The sequence below is a fragment of the Diorhabda sublineata genome, chromosome 7, assembly GCF_026230105.1.
Source record: "Diorhabda sublineata isolate icDioSubl1.1 chromosome 7, icDioSubl1.1, whole genome shotgun sequence".
In the NCBI taxonomy this organism is placed as follows: domain Eukaryota; kingdom Metazoa; phylum Arthropoda; class Insecta; order Coleoptera; family Chrysomelidae; genus Diorhabda; species Diorhabda sublineata.
This window is the reverse complement of record NC_079480.1, coordinates 33375528-33395385: the sequence shown is the minus strand read 5'-3', so window position 1 is coordinate 33395385 and position 19858 is coordinate 33375528. Positions and strand designations below refer to the sequence as shown.

General features: G+C 32.6%; 2 protein-coding genes across 2 annotated transcripts; both read left to right on the top strand.

Moving 5' to 3' along the window:
- The first annotated feature begins 2462 nt into the window (after positions 1-2462).
- Positions 2463-4204, top strand: LOC130446228 (estradiol 17-beta-dehydrogenase 8). The gene is made up of 4 exons (XM_056782327.1): positions 2463-2728; positions 2826-3142; positions 3403-3712; positions 4046-4204. The coding sequence occupies exons 1-4, from the start codon at positions 2695-2697 to the stop codon at positions 4129-4131; spliced, it is 747 nt and encodes a 248-aa protein (XP_056638305.1). The 5' UTR covers positions 2463-2694; the 3' UTR covers positions 4132-4204.
- Positions 4205-8678: 4474 nt separating this feature from the next.
- On the top strand, positions 8679-19726 carry LOC130446226 (LITAF domain-containing protein). The gene is made up of 3 exons (XM_056782325.1): positions 8679-9301; positions 16487-16643; positions 18046-19726. Exons 1-3 carry the CDS (start codon positions 9181-9183, stop codon positions 18149-18151), a joined length of 384 nt encoding a protein of 127 aa, XP_056638303.1. The 5' UTR covers positions 8679-9180; the 3' UTR covers positions 18152-19726.
- Positions 19727-19858: the final 132 nt, after the last annotated feature.

The following is a 19858-nucleotide window of genomic DNA, read 5'->3' as shown; positions in this document are numbered from 1 at the left end:
TAACCAAAAAACCAGGTGACCGCGAAAGTGTATAATTACCATAATTTTTTGCAAAACCGTTTTTTTTACGATTTAAAACAGTAAAACTATGAGAAATTTTCATTCCAGCTATTTCTACTAATTTTTTTTTATAAATCCGCCGTAAAATGGAACATTTTGAGACCGAGATCATTAAAATCCATCCATTTTTCGATTTTCTAGAGCCAACCTAACCTAACCTAACCTAACCAAAAAACCAGGTGACCGCGAAAGTGTATAATTACCATAATTTTTTGCAAAACCGTTTTTTTTACGATTTAAAACAGTAAAACTATGAGAAATTTTCATTCCAGCTATTTCTACTAATTTTTTTTTATAAATCCGCCGTAAAATGGAACATTTTGAGACCGAGATCATTAAAATCCATCCATTTTTCGATTTTCTAGAGCCAACCTAACCTAACCTAACCTAACCTAACCAAAAAGTGTATAATTACCGATTTTTCATATTTTTGACTAGTATATTGTACAAATTTTGTACATTTTAACAGAATATTACCTCTTTATGACTACTCAATCCATTTTTTGCAACATTATAAACCGAATTACATTCATACATACATCCATTTTTGTTTGAGGAACAATTTTAAACTCACAGTAAACCATTAAAGATCTTTTATTGCCACATTTGGCAACGATTTGACAAAAAACTTTATCGACATAAGCCAAACTTCCTAGAAACCAACATAATCCTTGTTATACAACCAAAAGGGTGAAAAAAATGAAACAATTAATCAACTTCTAACCTTTTTTAACTACCTGCAGGAGGTAATCACTTTGTTGATATTCAGTCGAAGCAAATGCTTTCGAGTATATAAAGCAAAACAAAAAGAGAAGATCGGTTTGAAGATACATCCAAAGTTTCAAATATTCGGGCTCAAAAATGAATATTTTCAAATGTAAATTTCACTCTCTAATGTCTAATTTCAAATTTTACTTGTACTGTAGGAAAAACTATAATGATACTTCCTTCCCATTACATTTGGTTCCTTCCATTTCCATTTCTCTGCTTTTGATTTATTATGGAACATTTTGAGACCGAGATCATTAAAATCCATCCATTTTTCGATTTTGTAGAGCCAAAAAACCAGGTGACCGTGAAAGTGTATAATTACCCTGTTTCAATTTATGTTCCAGGTCTTAAGTACCTAATCATTATTTTTTTAAAACATCTTATCATTGAATTTTCATCTTTTTTCAGTCGATTTTTAATTGTAGTTATCCACGTAGGCGGGTTTTTTGATTTTTTTTAATTATTATTTCAATTATGTCTTTTTAGTTAAGATTACGTAACCGGATTAATTCCTTGAATGAGTTTATGTCGTGTGGTTGGTTAAGCAATTTGTTAGGGTCAAGAGAACTAATAGCAAGTCCGGAGAGAGTCTTCACTCTGCTGAAAGCAACGTAAGCTTGACCTTTTGCAAACAAGTTTCTATTTAAATCTACAACTGCTCGGTCTAAAGTTGTGCCCTGTAATTTATGCACCGTCACTGCCCAGCAGTAAAGCATCAAATTCTGTAGCACAAGCCTCTATCCGGACTCCAATACCTGGTCGGTTCCCTGTTATATTTGGGTCATCGTACTCCACAAATACTGCTTGTGGCAGTTCTTCCCCTACTCTCTGCGTAGTGCCGACCAATCTATTCGTCGGATAACACCCATAGCACCGTTAACCAGCCCATGGTTAACGCTCGAGAAGAACCTACACCTAATTTGAGTTGGTTTGGTATACCACCTGTTTTATTGGGATCTTCAGGTAAGCATTCCTCTCGTGTTTTTTGACCATATGTTTTAGGATCCAAGGAGATGTCTTCAGCACTAACGGCGTATACTTTTGTGAGCTTTTCTAACTTTTCTGTCATAGTCGCGTTATATGCATCAACCAGACTAGTTGTTGGGAAAATTCTGACAGCTTCTCCATCGTCAAATGGCCCTACGAACGGTACTCTGCGGTTTTCTATGATAGATAACTGCTGCATTGTAAGTTCTCCATCGCGAAGGTCTGAATTATTTCAATTAGCTATTTTTTATCGTTCCATTTAATATTAAAACTGCAAGTTATATACATATTTGCAATCAGTGTTTAAAATCCTTCATTTTGATACCCAACTCGATATGCTTGGTAGTAAAAAAATTTTTTTACCTCACAACATGGCGTCCAAAATCCGCCATTTTGGTTTTTTTTTAAATGTCTCCTATCTAAGAACACTTGGGGTAATGAAACGAATCTAACGATACCTCAAATGTGAAAATCCGTATACGAGAAACGCGTTAAAAACTTAACCCTTCCTGGCAGACGGGTAAAAAGAAAATTACGGAGATTTCGAAATACTTTTACTCAGCTTTGTATTATACTATAATTATTAACGTGTTACTGTTATCGTAATCTCTTTTCTACGATTATATGCGATAAGGTTTATTGTTATCTTTCGATTCAATTGAAAAAAATATTTCGAAATAATCAAAACATCAAAAATTTTTATTCCATTGTGATTGAATTTCGTCGTTGAGTTCGAGTCGAGTCGAAACGAACGAACATCGATTTACGGTATCGAATATATTTATGTTTTATTCACAACAATTTTCAAGGATATCTTTAATTAAATGTCAGTAGTTCGAAATTATCTACACTCGGATTAGTACGTCGTAACTAAAAATGTCTCTCGTAGGCAAATTAGCTTTAGTAACAGGTTAGTTAACCTTTAAAAATCGATACAATCGATTTACGACAATATTTTACATGTGATAAATACAAGAAATTCAAAATTTTGAGGTTATATATTGTAGGTGGAGCTTCTGGAATAGGTAGAGCCACGTGTAGGATTTTTTCGAAAGAAGGCGCTTCGGTCATAGTAGCCGACAGAGATCCGAAAGGAATTAAGGATACTTTAGATATTATTAACGATAAATCGAAAGAAAAACATTTAGGAGTGGAATTAGACGTAACTAAATCTACTAGTATTAATAATACATTAGAAAAAAGTTTGGAAAAATTTTCAAAACCTCCTTCTATAATCGTTAACTGTGCCGGAATAACGAGGGACAATTTTATATTAAAATTATCCGAGGAAGATTTTGATCAAGTTATAAATGTTAATTTAAAAGTAAGTACCCCCAGATTTTTTTTAAATTTTTACCAAAGTTTGTCTATTATAATCTATTCTTTCGGCGGTTATGACCCAAAGGATCGCGACAGGAATCAAATTGATTCTTTCGTGGCCCTCTTGCGCCGCAGGCTGGTTACAGGGGGAGTAGCTAAAGTTGTTGCAGGACCTCCGATGATGTCGACAACATAACCTTAAAAAGCGAAACTTCTCTCTATATACCGAGTACACCTCCATTAGTTGATTCTCGATGTTTTCAGGGAACGTTTTTGATAATAAAAACATTCGCGAATGCCATAGTGGAGCACGGAATCCAAAGTGGCTCTATAATAAACATATCTAGCATAGTAGGTAAATATGGTAATATAGGTCAGTCTAATTATACGGCGAGCAAAGCTGGAGTGGAACTATTAACAAAAACTGCATCTAAAGAATTCGCCAAATTGGGCATAAGGGTAAATGCAGTTTTTCCTGGAATGATAAAAACTAATATGATTCAAAGTGTACCTGATAAAGTTAAAGATCGTTTCAGATCAATGATACCAATGGGCAGATTCGGAGAGCCGGAAGGTAATTATAATGATAATATTATAATATTGACAATAACTTGTCCTTTATTTCGGTTTCTTAGCCTCTCATTTGACAATATTGTCAAATGTCAATAGGATATTTCCATATATTATTTTATTTTTGTTCCATAAACCTTGTAAACATTTTGAATAAATAATTATTTAATCTAATAGATCAAATTTGGTATTTTGGATATTTTGTTTGTATTATGTGTTTTCACTATGTTATTTCTTCTTGATGTTTGATGACGGACATCTGCGTCCGTATAGATCATGTTTGGTTTGTTTTAAATGAAATATTAAGTAAAAAATGTGTGTTTTATTCTATTTTCAGAAATTGCCGAAGCGATAACTTTCCTGGCCTCTGACAAAAGTTCTTACATAACTGGAGCGTCTATTTTTGTAACAGGAGGTTTTTAAATAAAAATAATATCGAAAATACGTTGTTTATTTATATAAGGATACAAATTAATAATAATATTTACAATTTTTTATGTTTTTTGTTATTTTTACTCGCAGTTAATATACTTGTGTTAGTTTGTACGAAAACGGCCCCCCCACAAACTGTCATTGTACACTCGTCACTTTACAAAGATTTTTATACTAAATTTCGAACATTTTCAAGGGAAAATTCAAAATTACAGTCAAAATATGAGCTCAATTTTCTTCTGAACAAAATTCAGACTATAATATAAAATTAAAGATTATTTGAAAGATATGTTCGTTTCCTTGCGTACGTTTTTCAGTTTTTGTCTACAAATTGTAAACAATTTTTTGAGAAGAAAACATGTTTCTGTCTCCCTTTCTCTATTTTCAAAATTAAGAACGAGTTCACCATGTTAGAGGAAAGTCACCAAATATGCAATACCATTTTTTTGGGATATAAAAAAAACTTGGTATTAATTAAATCAGTTTAATGTTTAGCAGCCTTTAATCAAATGTATTAGTTATCAAATTAAAATTACAAATGAATAACTCAATTACTTGCAAAAGTCACAGATCCAAGTATCAAACTCTGGACCAGCACAATCATAAAGTGACCAGAGCCCACACATCAAGCATTTAATCCACCTTTCTCCACTTTTATCCATGGAAAAAAGTCTTGAACAGAACATACATTCTGCATCAGCAGAGTCAGGAGATACTTGGTCCATCAACTCCTCCATGTTCACTACCTTCATCAAACCGGATAACGTCTAGTTCCTCAGAATTTTTTTTTCTTCACTATCATCCTTATTTTTCTTCGTTTGTTTGTTTCTCCTCTTATTCTTTGTCGTGGCTAATTTACTTTCTTTTTCTTGTCTCTTCATATTTTTCTATATTTTCTAAATCATTTTTGTATGGAGAAGATGTTATGGCTGCTGCTACAGCAGCTTTTCTTCCTCTGCTAGATACTTTTCTTCGTTTCTCTGGCACTGGTCTTACGGCATACGGAGACACCAGACCCAAACTGCTGCGATTAAGCCCAGAAGTCGAAGAGCCCACATATCAAGCATTTAATCCACCTTTCTCCACTTTTATCCATGGAAAAAAGTCTTGAACAGAACATACATTCTGCATCAGCAGAGTCAGGAGATACTTGGTCCATCAACTCCTCCATGTTCACTACCTTCATCAAACCGGATAACGTCTAGTTCCTCAGAATTTTTTTTTCTTCACTATCATCCTTATTTTTCTTCGTTTGTTTGTTTCTCCTCTTATTCTTTGTCGTGGCTAATTTACTTTCTTTTTCTTGTCTCTTCATTTTTTTCTATATTTTCTAAATCATTTTTGTATGGAGAAGATGTTATGGCTGCTGCTACAGCAGTTTTTCTTCCTCTGCTAGATACTTTTCTTCGTTTCTCTGGCACTGGTCTTACGGCATACGGAGACACCAGACCCAAACTGCTGCGATTAAGCCCAGAAGTCGAAGATTCAGGTTGTAAATTAGCAGTTGTTTGTGGTGCAGATTTTTCTACCAGAACTTGACCAGTTTCAGATCTTGATTCCAGCGGAGGGATATTGGTTGTACAGCATTTTGTTGCGCAGCAATAAATTCCACATCGCTGAAGACATTTTTATTTAAAGGCCACAATCCAGTGGCTGCAATTTTGCCTGTTTGTACTTTCAAATAGGATTTGCGAAACAGCTCCACAATATCATATGGACTTAGAGGTCTGTTGTTGTCTCTAATCCACATTCCTCACTATAGTATGTTTTTAAAGGCCCCATGAAAGTCTTATCTAACGGCTGCAATTTATGAGTCGTATGAAGAGGTAACGAAACTATGTCCACGTTATTTTCCCTAGCAATATCTATCTATTATACCGAAGTAAAACCCTCTGTCTGTAAAGATGTTCATTTGTATCCACCCTGATGGATGTGCAACTCCGACTGATCCTGGAGGACGGCCTCTAGTTAGCTGAGCACTCATATTTTTTCTGGAAAAAATAATGCACGGTAGCACAAAATGACCAGTAACAACTATTGTCATCAGAGATCCTCTTTCTGCTGAAGTCAGTGCAGCTACCTGGCGTTTACCTTTGTGGTATCTTACTTTGTACTGTTGTGAGCCCTGATTCATCCACGTTGTAAATACCATTTGGTGGATAGTTATTCTCAGTGTAAAGCTCTTCGAGGAGGTTGGAAAAGGCTTCCACTTTTTCTTTATCAAATCCAAATGCTCTGGCAAATGATGTACCAGTTGGTTTATCTTTATGACGGTTTAAAAATAACTCTAACCACTTTTTTCGCGAAGATCAGTTCTTGTTAAACCGTGAAACTAATGACGTTTGTGGAATGGCTAATTCCAAAGAACGACGAGAAATGGACAAACCTGGGTTTTCTTCAACACTTTGAGCTACAGTAGCAATATTCTCAGTTGTTTTTGAGCGACGTGCACGGGTTTTATTCTTCACTACACTAACTTCGTCTCAACAGCTCAAATTTTTCCACCAATTTATGTATTGCGGTCCGAGAAGGTGCTTCACGTCGACCCAAAAATGTTTTAGTTTTACGAACCGTCTCTTCCAAACTTTCGCCATTTTTATAGTGAATTTTAATAATTTCAATGCGTTGTTGAAGCGTGTATCATTAATGGCGTAGTTTCTACTTGTCAAATGTCAAAAAATGACAGCTTGAAAAGTGACATTTACCGAAATAGCGGGCTTTTTAAAATAACACCTCTTATTGGAAAACCCTTTATAAGGACTGAATGTTTAAATTAAATCATAGAAAGTAAATGGTTAGGTTAGTGCCAACAATACTATTTTTCTTGGAGCTTTAAAAATAACTCTAACCACTTTTTTCGCGAAGATCAGTTCTTGTTAAACCGTGAAACTAATGACGTTTGTGGAATGGCTAATTCCAAAGAACGACGAGAAATGGACAAACCTGGGTTTTCTTCAACACTTTCAGCTACAGCAGCAATATTCTCAGTTGTTTTTGAGCGACGTGCACGGGTTTTATTCTTCACTACACTAACTTCGTCTCAACAGCTCAAATTTTTCCACCAATTTATGTATTGCGGTCCGAGAAGGTGCTTCACGTCGACCCAAAAATGTTTTAGTTTTACGAGCCGTCTCTTCCAAACTTTCGCCATTTTTATAGTGAATTTTAATAATTTCAATGCGTTGTTGAAGCGTGTATCATTAATGGCGTAGTTTCTACTTGTCAAATGTCAAAAAATGACAGCTTGAAAAGTGACATTTACCGAAATAGCGGGCTTTTTAAAATAACACCTCTTATTGGAAAACCCTTTATAAGGACTGAATGTTTAAATTAAATCATAGAAAGTAAATGGTTAGGTTAGTGCCAACAATATTATTTTTCTTGGAGCTTTAAAAATAACTCTAACCACTTTTGTCGCGAAGATCAGTTCTTGTTAAACCGTGAAACTAATGACGTTTGTGGAATGGCTAATTCCAAAGAACGACGAGAAATGGACAAACCTGGGTTTTCTTCAACACTTTGAGCTACAGTAGCAATATTCTCAGTTGTTTTTGAGCGACGTGCACGGGTTTTATTCTTCACTACACTAACTTCGTCTCAACAGCTCAAATTTTTCCACCAATTTATGTATTGCGGTCCGAGAAGGTGCTTCACGTCGACCCAAAAATGTTTTAGTTTTACGAGCCGTCTCTTCCAAACTTTCGCCATTTTTATAGTGAATTTTAATAATTTCAATGCGTTGTTGAAGCGTGTATCATTAATGGCGTAGTTTCTACTTGTCAAATGTCAAAAAATGACAGCTTCAAAAGTGACATTTACCGAAATAGCGGGCTGTTCAAAATAACACCTCTTATTGGAAAACCCTTTATAAGGACTGAATGTTTAAATTAAATCATAGAAAGTAAATGGTTAGGTTAGTGCCAACAATATTATTTTTCTTGGAGCTTTAAAAATAACTCTAACCACTTTTGTCGCGAAGATCAGTTCTTGTTAAACCGTGAAACTTGCTCTCCATTATTAGTACGTATTCCAGTAGCTGTCGTTCAAGTTTGGAGCCCAAGACAGTTTTTCGTCCTAATGTAGTAGCTGCTGCCACTTCTGGAGACTGTTCATTTTATTGGCAGAGACGAAATAAAGTTGTCCTAGGCACTTGAAAATGCTGTGGGAATCAAAAAAGACGATTTGTTCTAGTAAGACACTACAGGATATCCAACAAGAATCGTATGACTTAGAAGACGATAATCTCTGGCAGCTACAGTCAACTCACAATCGAAACTTTCTAAAAGGAGTGGAATTAACTGATCAGCTGTAAAAATTGGGTTCCCCTTGGATCTATTTATTCAACAAGCATACAGGAATAAATCTTTGGCGTATCGTAAAACAAAATAACTAAAAATACTTTTTTCTGTATTAGCAAATAAACAAAATTCATTGAATAGTGAATAATAATAGTTAAAAAAATAAATACCAATTTTTAGACACACTATATATATATTAATAAACGCTCTAACCAAAAAAATATTATGTATTTGTGAGAACACCTTGTGTATCCACGTCGTTACATACTTGTCGTTATCAGAGGTCTGCCTAAATCTCTTTATATTGAGTAGAGTGGAGTTTCACATGGAAGATGACCTCGAACTATTAGAATATCAACAAAAGAGCTCGGAATAAAACGCGAGTAGATAGAAAGTAAGCTCGCTAGACTTACCAACACTATAGTTTTGTATAAATCACGTTGCTGACCGTATTGGTAGTTACGTCGCCGTTCGATTTAGTTTCGCAGTTCGATTTCATTCTCTCTCGTCGTTCGCAATAAAGTAAATATAGAGAATGACCTCCGCAACATTTTCACGCTGATCTTCAAATTAAAAAAGTGTTTTGTATAACGCGCTCTATATATCGCATAACCCAATTAACATTCTGTTGACCCAAGTATTGTTAAAATTAGTAGTAAGCGAGTGAGTGTCGCAAGGTGTTTGGTGAAATAAAACAACGATATATTTAGATTTAGTGCGAGCATTTTTATATTGTGTGAATATGAGTAAAAGTAATTATTCGATGCCCCCTCCCTACGGGCCCCCGCAAGCCGCTCCGCCAAGTTATGCACAAGCCGTTGGGGGCGTTCCACCCTCTAGTCCTTACGTACCTAACCATTCCTGTAAGTATTTTCGACTACAGTCTAATAAGGATTTAAGAGGGAATGAATATTAACTTTTGAAATTATATATGTACGTGTTTTAATTTAATGAAGGTAATAGCCTGAAGTGGATATAATGATGACGCAGTTATCTTCTTGTTAGAGGTCTTGATTCGAGACTGGTTTATTTTTATAGACAATGAGAATTTGAATTTTAAATGTGATAATAAAAAACTCGAAACCTTTTGAAAAGTTACACAATTTTTAGTTCGTAAACTTATAGAAATTACCCGAAAATATGGATGTAATAAATAGTTATAAATAATAGTGAAATAAATTTTTTTAAGTATCTAATAAAGAAAAATAAACAAACACATATGGAGACCTTGAAGTCATAAAATTAACATTTAACTTAAATCAGGTCGATAGTAGGTCGAAACAACAAGATTGTTACCTATTAAAAACCAATTACAATTAAAAGGGACCTAAAATTACGACGATATATTATTAAGAAATATATAAAAAAAGGTGGAATAAGCGAGAAATGTATAAAAAGAAAAGTACGAAACGGGCAAGTAATTAATTGAACGTTCCCAAATATCTCGTCAAATGTGATCTACGAAAGAATAGAATTTGGAATACGTTATATTGATGTCACAAAGACATTTACCTCAGATAGTATTACATATAAGGGGTTTTCCAATAAGAGGTGTTATTTTGATTAATTCAAAGAAAAATGCCATTTTTTGAGATAAATGATCGGATGTTTATTTAATTATGAAGAAGAAGGAATAATGGAACACAACATCAGCCAAATGGCCGCCACGACTGCGCTTACAAGACCATATTATATTTCTAACCTAACCTAACCTAACTAAATTGCAAAGCGGCTGCCCTATGTCCTCGATACCTTCACAAATTCCATCTTTGAGGTCTTGAATCGATGCTGGACTGTTGGCGTAGACCTTATCTTTCTTTGTTGGCCCCAAAGGAAAAAGTCTTCGAGAGATAACACGGTCCGGAAATTTTTCCCGTAAAAGATCGAGATGGTTTCGTTGCTTGTGTGGCCGTCTTGTTGAAAGTAAACGTTGACCAAATCAATACCATCCAATTCCGGCCATAAAAAATCATTAATCATCTCTCGATAGCGCAATCCCTTCACCGTAACTGTTGTTCCAGCCTCATTTTCGAAAAAGTAAGGTCCAATGACACCGTCGCCAGACCATAAACCGTACCGAACAGTCACGCGTTGAAGATGGAAAGGATTTTCAACAATAACTCTTGGGTTTTCCGAGCCCCAGATTCGACAATTTTGTTTATTGACGTAACCACCAAGGTGGAAACGGGCCTCATCAGTTAAGATGATTCCGGATCATTTTCATGCATTTCAAGGACCCAATCAGCAAAGCACGACGTTGTTGATGATCGTCCGGCTTGAGTTCTTGTGTTAACTGAACTTTATAGGCCTTAAGACCCAAGTCTTTATGCAAAATACGGTGTAATGACGTTTGTGGAATGGCTAATTCCAAAGAACGACGAAAAATGGACAAACCTGGGTTTTCTTCAACACTTTGGGCTACAGCAGCAATATTCTCAGTTGTTCTTGAGCGACGTGCACGGATTTTATTCTTCACATCACTAACTTCGTCCCAACAGCTCAAATTTTTCCACCAATTTCTGTATTGCGGTCCGAGAAGGTGCTTCACGTCGACCCAAAAATGTTTTAGTTTTACCAACCGTCTCTGCCAAACTTTCACCATTTTTATAGTGAATTTTAATAATTTCAATGCGCCGTTGAAGCGTGTATCATTAATGGCGTAGTTTCTACTTGTCAAATGTCAAAAAATGACAGCTTCAAAAGTGACATTTACCGAAATAGCGGGCTGTTCAAAATAGCACCTCTTATTGGAAAACCCTTTATAAGGACTAAATGTTTAAATTAAATCATAGAAAGTAAATGGTTAAGTTAGTGCCAACAATATTATTTTTCTTGGAAATATACTACAAAAAAACCGAGATGACATTATTTTCCGGCACGTGTTAAGCTTTCAAAACACAATTCACAAGAGGTCAGATAACTGAATTGATTGGCGCTCGTCCTTCAACAAGAAAAAGAAAACATTTACCAATTAAATAGCATTATGTAGCATTTTCTTGTATACGCTGAGAAGTAAAAGATATTGATGATTCGGGAATCGGAAAAAGGAAAATACTCATTCGCCCACTACCTTCCTTACTCTCGTACAAAGAATACATGAAGGAATTTATGAATCCTGGCGAATACAATCAGGATAAACAGATATTTCCATCGAATTAAGGGTATAAAGTATAAATTAAATCGTAGGGCAAAATCGTGGATCAAAAAGTCAGTCTGCTAGACGCATAAATAATTTCTGGACCGTCCAAAAGGATGTGTCATAATTATTAAAACTGTGATGCAGTGGTTTCAGGACAATAGACGAGATGCTAGTTAGTTTTAAAGATGGTTGTAGATATGTTTGTACCCCTTTCCGATGGTGTACTAAAAATGCCACCCTTCTGGTTTAGGATTAGTATTTAACATTGTAAAAACTCGTAATATCGTAATTGATTAATATGTCTGCCAAGTAACGATGTTTAGTAATTAATCATAAGAAGTATTACCATTTAGTGACTGCCCAACCTACGTGATGTCACCGCTAAGTAGGACATATGGCAAATAACAACAATTTGACGCGTTGTTTGTTTAGAAGGTCAAATATTCCATCAAAATATTTTATGGTTTCGATTTACATATATAAACATAAATATTAATAAAATTCATAACTAAATGACAACATAATCTAATTTGGATGGGTTGTATTCATTAGAATTTTTATTAAAATAAGATCAAACGTTCCCTATATTCATTATACTTACGATTTTATACAGCGTTAATCAAAATAAAGTAGAATTGAATGGATTCGCGGATATTATGCAAACCGACATGGGATGTCTTTTTATGTATTTAAGTGGAAATTTTTAGACACATTGTAACTCGACATCTGTTGAAAACGAAGCGTTGCTTGGTAAGGTTATTGTTTCAAACGCGTTCTTCTCAGAACGAAGACGCTAGTTTGAAAAGAAACAATCATTTTTAAAACTTCATTGCGTTTCACTGGATATCGACTTAAAATCGCAATATTATCATTATTTTTTTTGCAAAAAAGCTGTAAGAAATGACGAAAACATGATTTTTTTGTCTAATTTCTGAAAAAAATTCAATTTTGAAATTTCTCTTACTATTTGCGTAATATTAAACTTAGTTTAATATTATGCAAATTCTCTGTTCTTCTTCTCTCTCCCCCACTAATATTTTTGCAGCACTGTTCTAATTTAGCACCTAGGACTGACACCCATGCAGTACAGTCGGAATAATCATTGTTTTGTACAATAATAACTTTTTTCTACTATACTGTTTCAAATATTTTTCCTCTCTGTGATTTCAAAGATTTCAAAATTACTCTTAATCCTTTTTTGAGTAAGAAAGCGCTCATCGGAGCAATACTTTTATTGGGGAGCGTACGAAGAATGAAATTTTTTGATATCTCGATTCGTTTTCGAGATATCGACACTTGAAGTTCAAAATTCGCTTTATGGAACAGATGGCGTTCAATACTTTGTTTCAAATTTATATTTTATGAATTCGAATTCAATATGAATCTTGTAATTCAATAAACAAAAGATTTTTTATTTAATTTTTATATTATTTACCCTGATACTCCAAAATTATATTGAAAAAAACAGATTTTTATAACAAAATGAGCCATTTTTGATAACTTTCATCACTTTGTGTTGAATATAAGTTAACATACGATAAATACATGAATAATTTGATATTTTTCATAAAGAATTGTCGGTTATTTTTCATTATTTATAAATTATTTTTAAAAAGTTATCTAGCTATTATTTTTACATAATTTATCCTATTTTTAACGACAAACTCAACCGAATAAAAAAAATCATTCCAAATCTACCCCCTTCGAATATATCTGTCCCCAATCTCCCCTCTCCAAACTCACCCGTTCCTAGCGGTCTGCGGCTTTTGGTCAAACCAGGGTCCAGGGGCGAAACCCCCAAAAGAAAAAAAATAAAACTAAAATAATCCTGACGCGAAGAAAATTTTTTTAGATAATTTTGGCTGTAAAAAATTCACGATTTTTGAACTTTTTACACTCAAAGTGCACCACAACAAGTTTAGGTTAGGTTAAGTTGATATATACAAATATTGAATAAAAATAAATTTTCCCAACTTCAAGTATCGATATCTCGAAAACGAAGCGAGATATCGAAAAATTTCATTCTTCATTTTCGACTTACAAAATGTCAAAAAATCTACGATTTTTGAAATTTTTACACTCAAAGTGCACCACAACAAGTTTAGGTTAGGTAAGTTGATATATACAAATATTGATTAAAAATAAATTTTCCCATCTTTAAATATCAATATCTCGAAAACGAAGCGAGATATCGAAAAATTTCATTCTTCATTTTCGACTTACAAAATGTCAAAAAATCTACGATTTTTGAAATTTTTACACTCAAAGTGCACCACAACAAGTTTAGGTTAGGTTAAGTTGATATATACAATTATTGAATAAAAATAAATTTTCCCAACTTCAAGTATCGATATCTCGAAAACGAAGCGAGATATCGAAAAATTTTATTCTTCATTTTCGACTTACAAAATGTCAAAAAATCTACGATTTTTGAAATTTTTACACTCAAAGTGCACCACAACAAGTTTAGGTTAGGTTAAGTTGATATATACAAATATTGAATAAAAATAAATTTTCCCAACTTCAAGTATCGATATCTCGAAAACGAAGCGAGATATCGAAAAATTTTATTCTTCATTTTCGACTTACAAAATGTCAAAAAATCTACGATTTTTGAAATTTTTACACTCAAAGTGCACCACAACAAGTTTAGGTTAGGTTAAGTTGATATATACAAATATTGATTAAAAATAAATTTTCCCATCTTTAAATATCAATATCTCGAAAACGAAGCGAGATATCGAAAAATTTCATTCTTCATTTTCGACTTACAAAATGTCAAAAAATCTACGATTTTTGAAATTTTTACACTCAAAGTGCACCACAACAAGTTTAGGTTAGGTTAAGTTGATATATACAATTATTGAATAAAAATAAATTTTCCCAACTTCAAGTATCGATATCTCGAAAACAAAGCGAGATATCGAAAAATTTTATTCTTCATTTTCGACTTACAAAATGTCAAAAAATCTACGATTTTTGAAATTTTTACACTCAAAGTGCACCACAACAAGTTTAGGTTAGGTTAAGTTGATATATACAATTATTGAATAAAAATAAATTTTCCCAACTTCAAGTATCGATATCTCGAAAACGAAGCGAGATATCGAAAAATTTCGTTCTTCATTTTCGACTTACAAAATGTCGAAAAATCTACGATTTTTGAAATTTTTACACTCAAAGTGCACCACAACAAGTTTAGGTTAGGTTAAGTTGATATATACAATTATTGAATAAAAATAAATTTTCCCAACTTCAAGTATCGATATCTCGAAAACGAAGCGAGATATCGAAAAATTTCGTTCTTCATTTTCGACTTACAAAATGTCGAAAAATCTACGATTTTTGAAATTTTTACACTCAAAGTGCACCACAACAAGTTTAGGTTAGGTTAAGTTGATATATACAAATATTGAATAAAAATAAATTTTCCCAACTTCAAGTATCGATATCTTGAAAACGAAGCGAGATATCGAAAAATTTCATTCTTCATTTTCGACTTACAAAATGTCAAAAAATCTACGATTTTTGAAATTTTTACACTCAAAGTGCACCACAACAAGTTTAGGTTAGGTTAAGTTGATATATACAAATATTGAATAAAAATAAATTTTCCCAACTTCAAGTATCGATATCTCGAAAACGAAGCGAGATATCGAAAAATTTTATGCTTCATTTTCGACTTACAAAATGTCAAAAAATCTACGATTTTTGAAATTTTTACACTCAAAGTGCACCACAACAAGTTTAGGTTAGGTTAAGTTGATATATACAATTATTGAATAAAAATAAATTTTCCCAACTTCAAGTATCGATATCTCGAAAACGAAGCGAGATATCGAAAAATTTTATTCTTCATTTTCGACTTACAAAATGTCGAAAAATCTACGATTTTTGAAATTTTTACACTCAAAGTGCACCACAACAAGTTTAGGTTAGGTTAAGTTGATATATACAATTATTGAATAAAAATAAATTTTCCCAACTTCAAGTATCGATATCTCGAAAACGAAGCGAGATATCGAAAAATTTTATTCTTCATTTTCGACTTACAAAATGTCAAAAAATCTACGATTTTTGAAATTTTTACACTCAAAGTGCACCACAACAAGTTTAGGTTAGGTTAAGTTGATATATACAATTATTGAATAAAAATAAATTTTCCCAACTTCAAGTATCGATATCTCGAAAACGAAGTGAGATATCGAAAAATTTTATTCTTCAATTTCGACTTACAAAATGTCAAAAAATCTACGATTTTTGAAATTTTTACACTCAAAGTGCACGACAACAAGTTTAGGTTAGGTTAAGTTGATATATACAAATATTGAATAAAAATAAATTTTCCCAACTTCAAGTATCGATATCTCGAAAACGAAGCGAGATATCGAAAAATTTTATTCTTCATTTTCGACTTACAAAATGTCAAAAAATCTACGATTTTTGAAATTTTTACACTCAAAGTGCACGACAACAAGTTTAGGTTAGGTTAAGTTGATATATACAAATATTGAATAAAAATAAATTTTCCCAACTTCAAGTATCGATATCTCGAAAACGAAGCGAGATATCGAAAAATTTTATTCTTCATTTTCGACTTACAAAATGTCAAAAAATCTACGATTTTTGAAATTTTTACACTCAAAGTGCACCACAACAAGTTTAGGTTAGGTTAAGTTGATATATACAATTATTGAATAAAAATAAATTTTCCCAACTTCAAGTATCGATATCTCGAAAACGAAGCGAGATATCGAAAAATTTCATTGTTCATTTCCGACTTATTTTGGGTCGATTTACAAAATCCAGTCACGGAATCGTACTCGTGCCCCTTTGTTCGACCAAGGTGTTATTCAAACGCTCCACGTTAAATAAAATTTAATAAAATGCCTTAATTCTTTTATTGCAGTTGTAAAAGGTCCAGAAATTGTAACGACTGTCGTGCCAGTAGGAAAACATCCAACGCATATGATATGCCCATATTGTTATGCTGAAATTGACACGACAACCAAATCTCAACCTGGTTGTATCGCATACGTTTCAGGGACAATACTTTGTTTAATAGGGTGAGTATAATCTGAATCATATTTTTTCAAATTTAAAATCAATATTCACATTTTAGGTACATAAAAACCATTTCTGTGTAATAATTATGTCATCGCTATCATTAATAAAGTTAATATAGTACAACTATAAACGATTATTAATAATTTCCTCCTACAATATTCCAATAATTCACGTTGATAACTAGTTTACTTCAAACGATTACATCATGACCTTTTTTATCGTATATAATTGCCATAGATAATTAATTGATTATCTAATTGCTTTATATAGGGAAGTTCGAGACTGATGATCACCTGTTAAGTTTAAAAGATATAATCATTAATACTAATTTTTGTAGTACTACATATTGAATTCAAAAAAAAACAATATTTAGATTATCTAAAACGTTTATTTATTATTGAACCAACGAATATACGTGACTCAATATGGAGGAAGTAGAGTTTGCACAGATTAACTAATTAAAAAGTTATAAACATCACATATACGATTCCCTAGGTCTATAAATAAACATACTGTATTAAATATACATACGTAATGTATAGCCAACCGCCTACTCGCTACGAATTCGTTTTGGAGATACGTCAGTTACAACGTCCGCGTTATTTTTGATCGAAATCAGAAAGTTCAACATTAAAAAATCAACACAGTCGATGATATTTTTATACATTCACATCAATTCAAAATTTGACACTATACTAGTAATCAGTAGAGCCGATAATTTTTTAACTACACTCGTCGTGCGGTCAAAAGTCTCTACAAAAAATCTGTAGCTTCCTTGCTCGATCTTGTTCAATGCTATTCAATTTCCCGCCCGAAATTTTCTCTCAATTTTATCTGATAGGATTTGAATTCGGGCTACGCGTTCGACAATCCATAAATTTTTTCTTTGTATCCTATCGCCATCGATTATTTTCAACCAATCACAACAACTAGACTCATTGCTTAACTGTTTAAGAACCAATTGGAATCTAGTTATATTGTTATAGTTTTTTTTATTTTTCTCTGTTGGTAGCGGTGATGACTTAAGTCAACATTTAAATTGTGACAACTCTACATCAAAGATGGATGGAAATAAATATTTTAACGAGTTTTTATGATATAAAATTTTGCTATAATCAAAAATTCATTTTATTTTTTTCTAGACTGTACCTATCACTAATACAATATATATGACCTTGTTAGGTTAACAATTGTGGGAAGAGCCTCGATTCTTTTATATATGTAAATTAATCTTGGTGTATACAGATTGTCTCATTAATTGGAAAACCGAAAATAAACGTTTAACTAAAACATTTTCAGCGATGGAACAATTGTATATCAAAACCGTGTTATGAATTTCACATTTCAGTCTCGATTCGATTGAAAATTTAAATAATTTTACTTTTTTAATTTTTTTTACAGATGCTTCTTCGGATGTTGCCTGATTCCGTGTTGTATAGACAAATGTTTGGACGTATCCCACACATGTCCGAATTGCAACTCATACCTTGGAACATTTAAAAGATAAATGAACTAGTCAAGTTATTTTTGATAATTAGAATGTTGTATCTTTATGCCTCGAATTAAAAATAATCTAGAATATTCGTTATCATGTATATCGACAAAAATAGCTTTAAATATAGTGTTTAACTGATTAATTTATAAAAAGGTCATTTTTTAAAGCTACATGAGTCGATGTGTAAAAGTGTTAAATTTACATACTATAAAGTTTTTTTTTTAATTAACATTTTTTCGCCCAATAAAAGCACTTTTGATATATACTATTTGTATATACGTAAGAATTATCGTTTTACCACAAATCCGTCATGGCATCTGAGTCAGCTGATTGCGAATCATAACCTAGAACGACAATTTGATCGCTGTTTTCGTTCACGTTTCACGTTAATTTTTTTTTTTTTTTTTTTCATGAAAACCTCAGTAATCTAGCAATTACGCTGCTCATGAGAATGATTAGACAACAATTTAAGGTGAATAAATAATTTTAACATTTCAAAAAACCATAGACAAATGAAAAAACCCTCAGCTGATCACGTTTACCCGCTGGTCCACCAGGGTAAGAAGAATCAGATGTGACTAACACCCTATTAACTCGGATCAATTTCCGAATGTGTTTACCATCGAAATCAAAGGTAGTGACGAAATTCTCAACAGAGCTACCAGTTCAAAATTTGACACAATACAAGAGGTAGAGGGAAAAGGAGGTTAGTTAGGTTAGGTTCTAATCTTTGTTTTTAAACCTCATGTTAGCTATTGCTATAGATGACGGCCTAATCCGATATATTGGATAATTATTGACATTCAATATACATAAGATAATCAGTGTTATATTAATTACCTTCGAAGTACTAAAAAACAATTCTATATACGCGTAAAAATTTTCTGAGTAAGTTTGGTGCGCACTTCTAAATATTTACTGTTTATTTCTACGATCTTTCGAATCTCAAAGTATTTAAAAAATTTTGAACTTGTGGTGCTTTTACTTCTTTTTCTGGATCCATTTGTGATTGTCCATCTACATTGATAGTAACAAAATGTTTAACGTTTATTATTAAAATGTAATCGAAAAAATTGTTTTATGTAATACTAACGATGTTTATTTTATAACAAATATGTACTTTGTACATAATTAAATATTTTATAAAGCATATTATTAAACAAGTCAATAGATTAATGTGAACATTACAGATAAGCAAGTATAGAGATGGTGGAATTTTTTTGACGAAAACTTGATTGTATTTTATAAATATAAATTGTATACAGGGTTATTCATAAGTGGTATAGCTTTGTGGAAAACCTCGTTCCAGAAAATATATTTTTTGTACTTTCTCGTGCAATTTATCACTTACTGTTTCATCCTCTTGACATTTTGTGTTACCAAAATGAGCTTTTTACATGATAAGATACAATTTTTTTATTCGAATTCGAAATATTTTTAGCAATTTTTCGTTCAGTTAAAACCATATCGAATAAAATCGAGTTTTTCTCAACTTTTTTCCAAAGTTATATTATGAAAAACCCTCGTACTTGTTCTTGTTAACATGATATTGAAGAATGCACGAAAAATAAAAACAATTCACAACTACGGGTTTTTTATTTACCTCAAATACTTCAAGCACTAGTTGATCTGTTACACTCAACATATCCATTAGCTCCGAAGGTTTTGTCTCTTTCAGTATGTTTCTTTATAGTATAGATAGTAGAGTACTAGTTGATA

Coding starts and splice junctions, on each gene's coding strand:
- LOC130446226 (XM_056782325.1), top strand. CDS start 9,181: ATGAGTAAAAGTAATTATTCGATGCCCCCTCCCTACGGGCCCCCGCAA. Junction 9,302..16,486: donor TTACGTACCTAACCATTCCT/GTAAGTATTTTC, acceptor CTTTTATTGCAG/TTGTAAAAGGTCCAGAAATT. Junction 16,644..18,045: donor ACAATACTTTGTTTAATAGG/GTGAGTATAATC, acceptor TTTTTTTTACAG/ATGCTTCTTCGGATGTTGCC.
- LOC130446228 (XM_056782327.1), top strand. CDS start 2,695: ATGTCTCTCGTAGGCAAATTAGCTTTAGTAACAG. Junction 2,729..2,825: donor CAAATTAGCTTTAGTAACAG/GTTAGTTAACCT, acceptor TATATATTGTAG/GTGGAGCTTCTGGAATAGGT. Junction 3,713..4,045: donor CAGATTCGGAGAGCCGGAAG/GTAATTATAATG, acceptor TTCTATTTTCAG/AAATTGCCGAAGCGATAACT.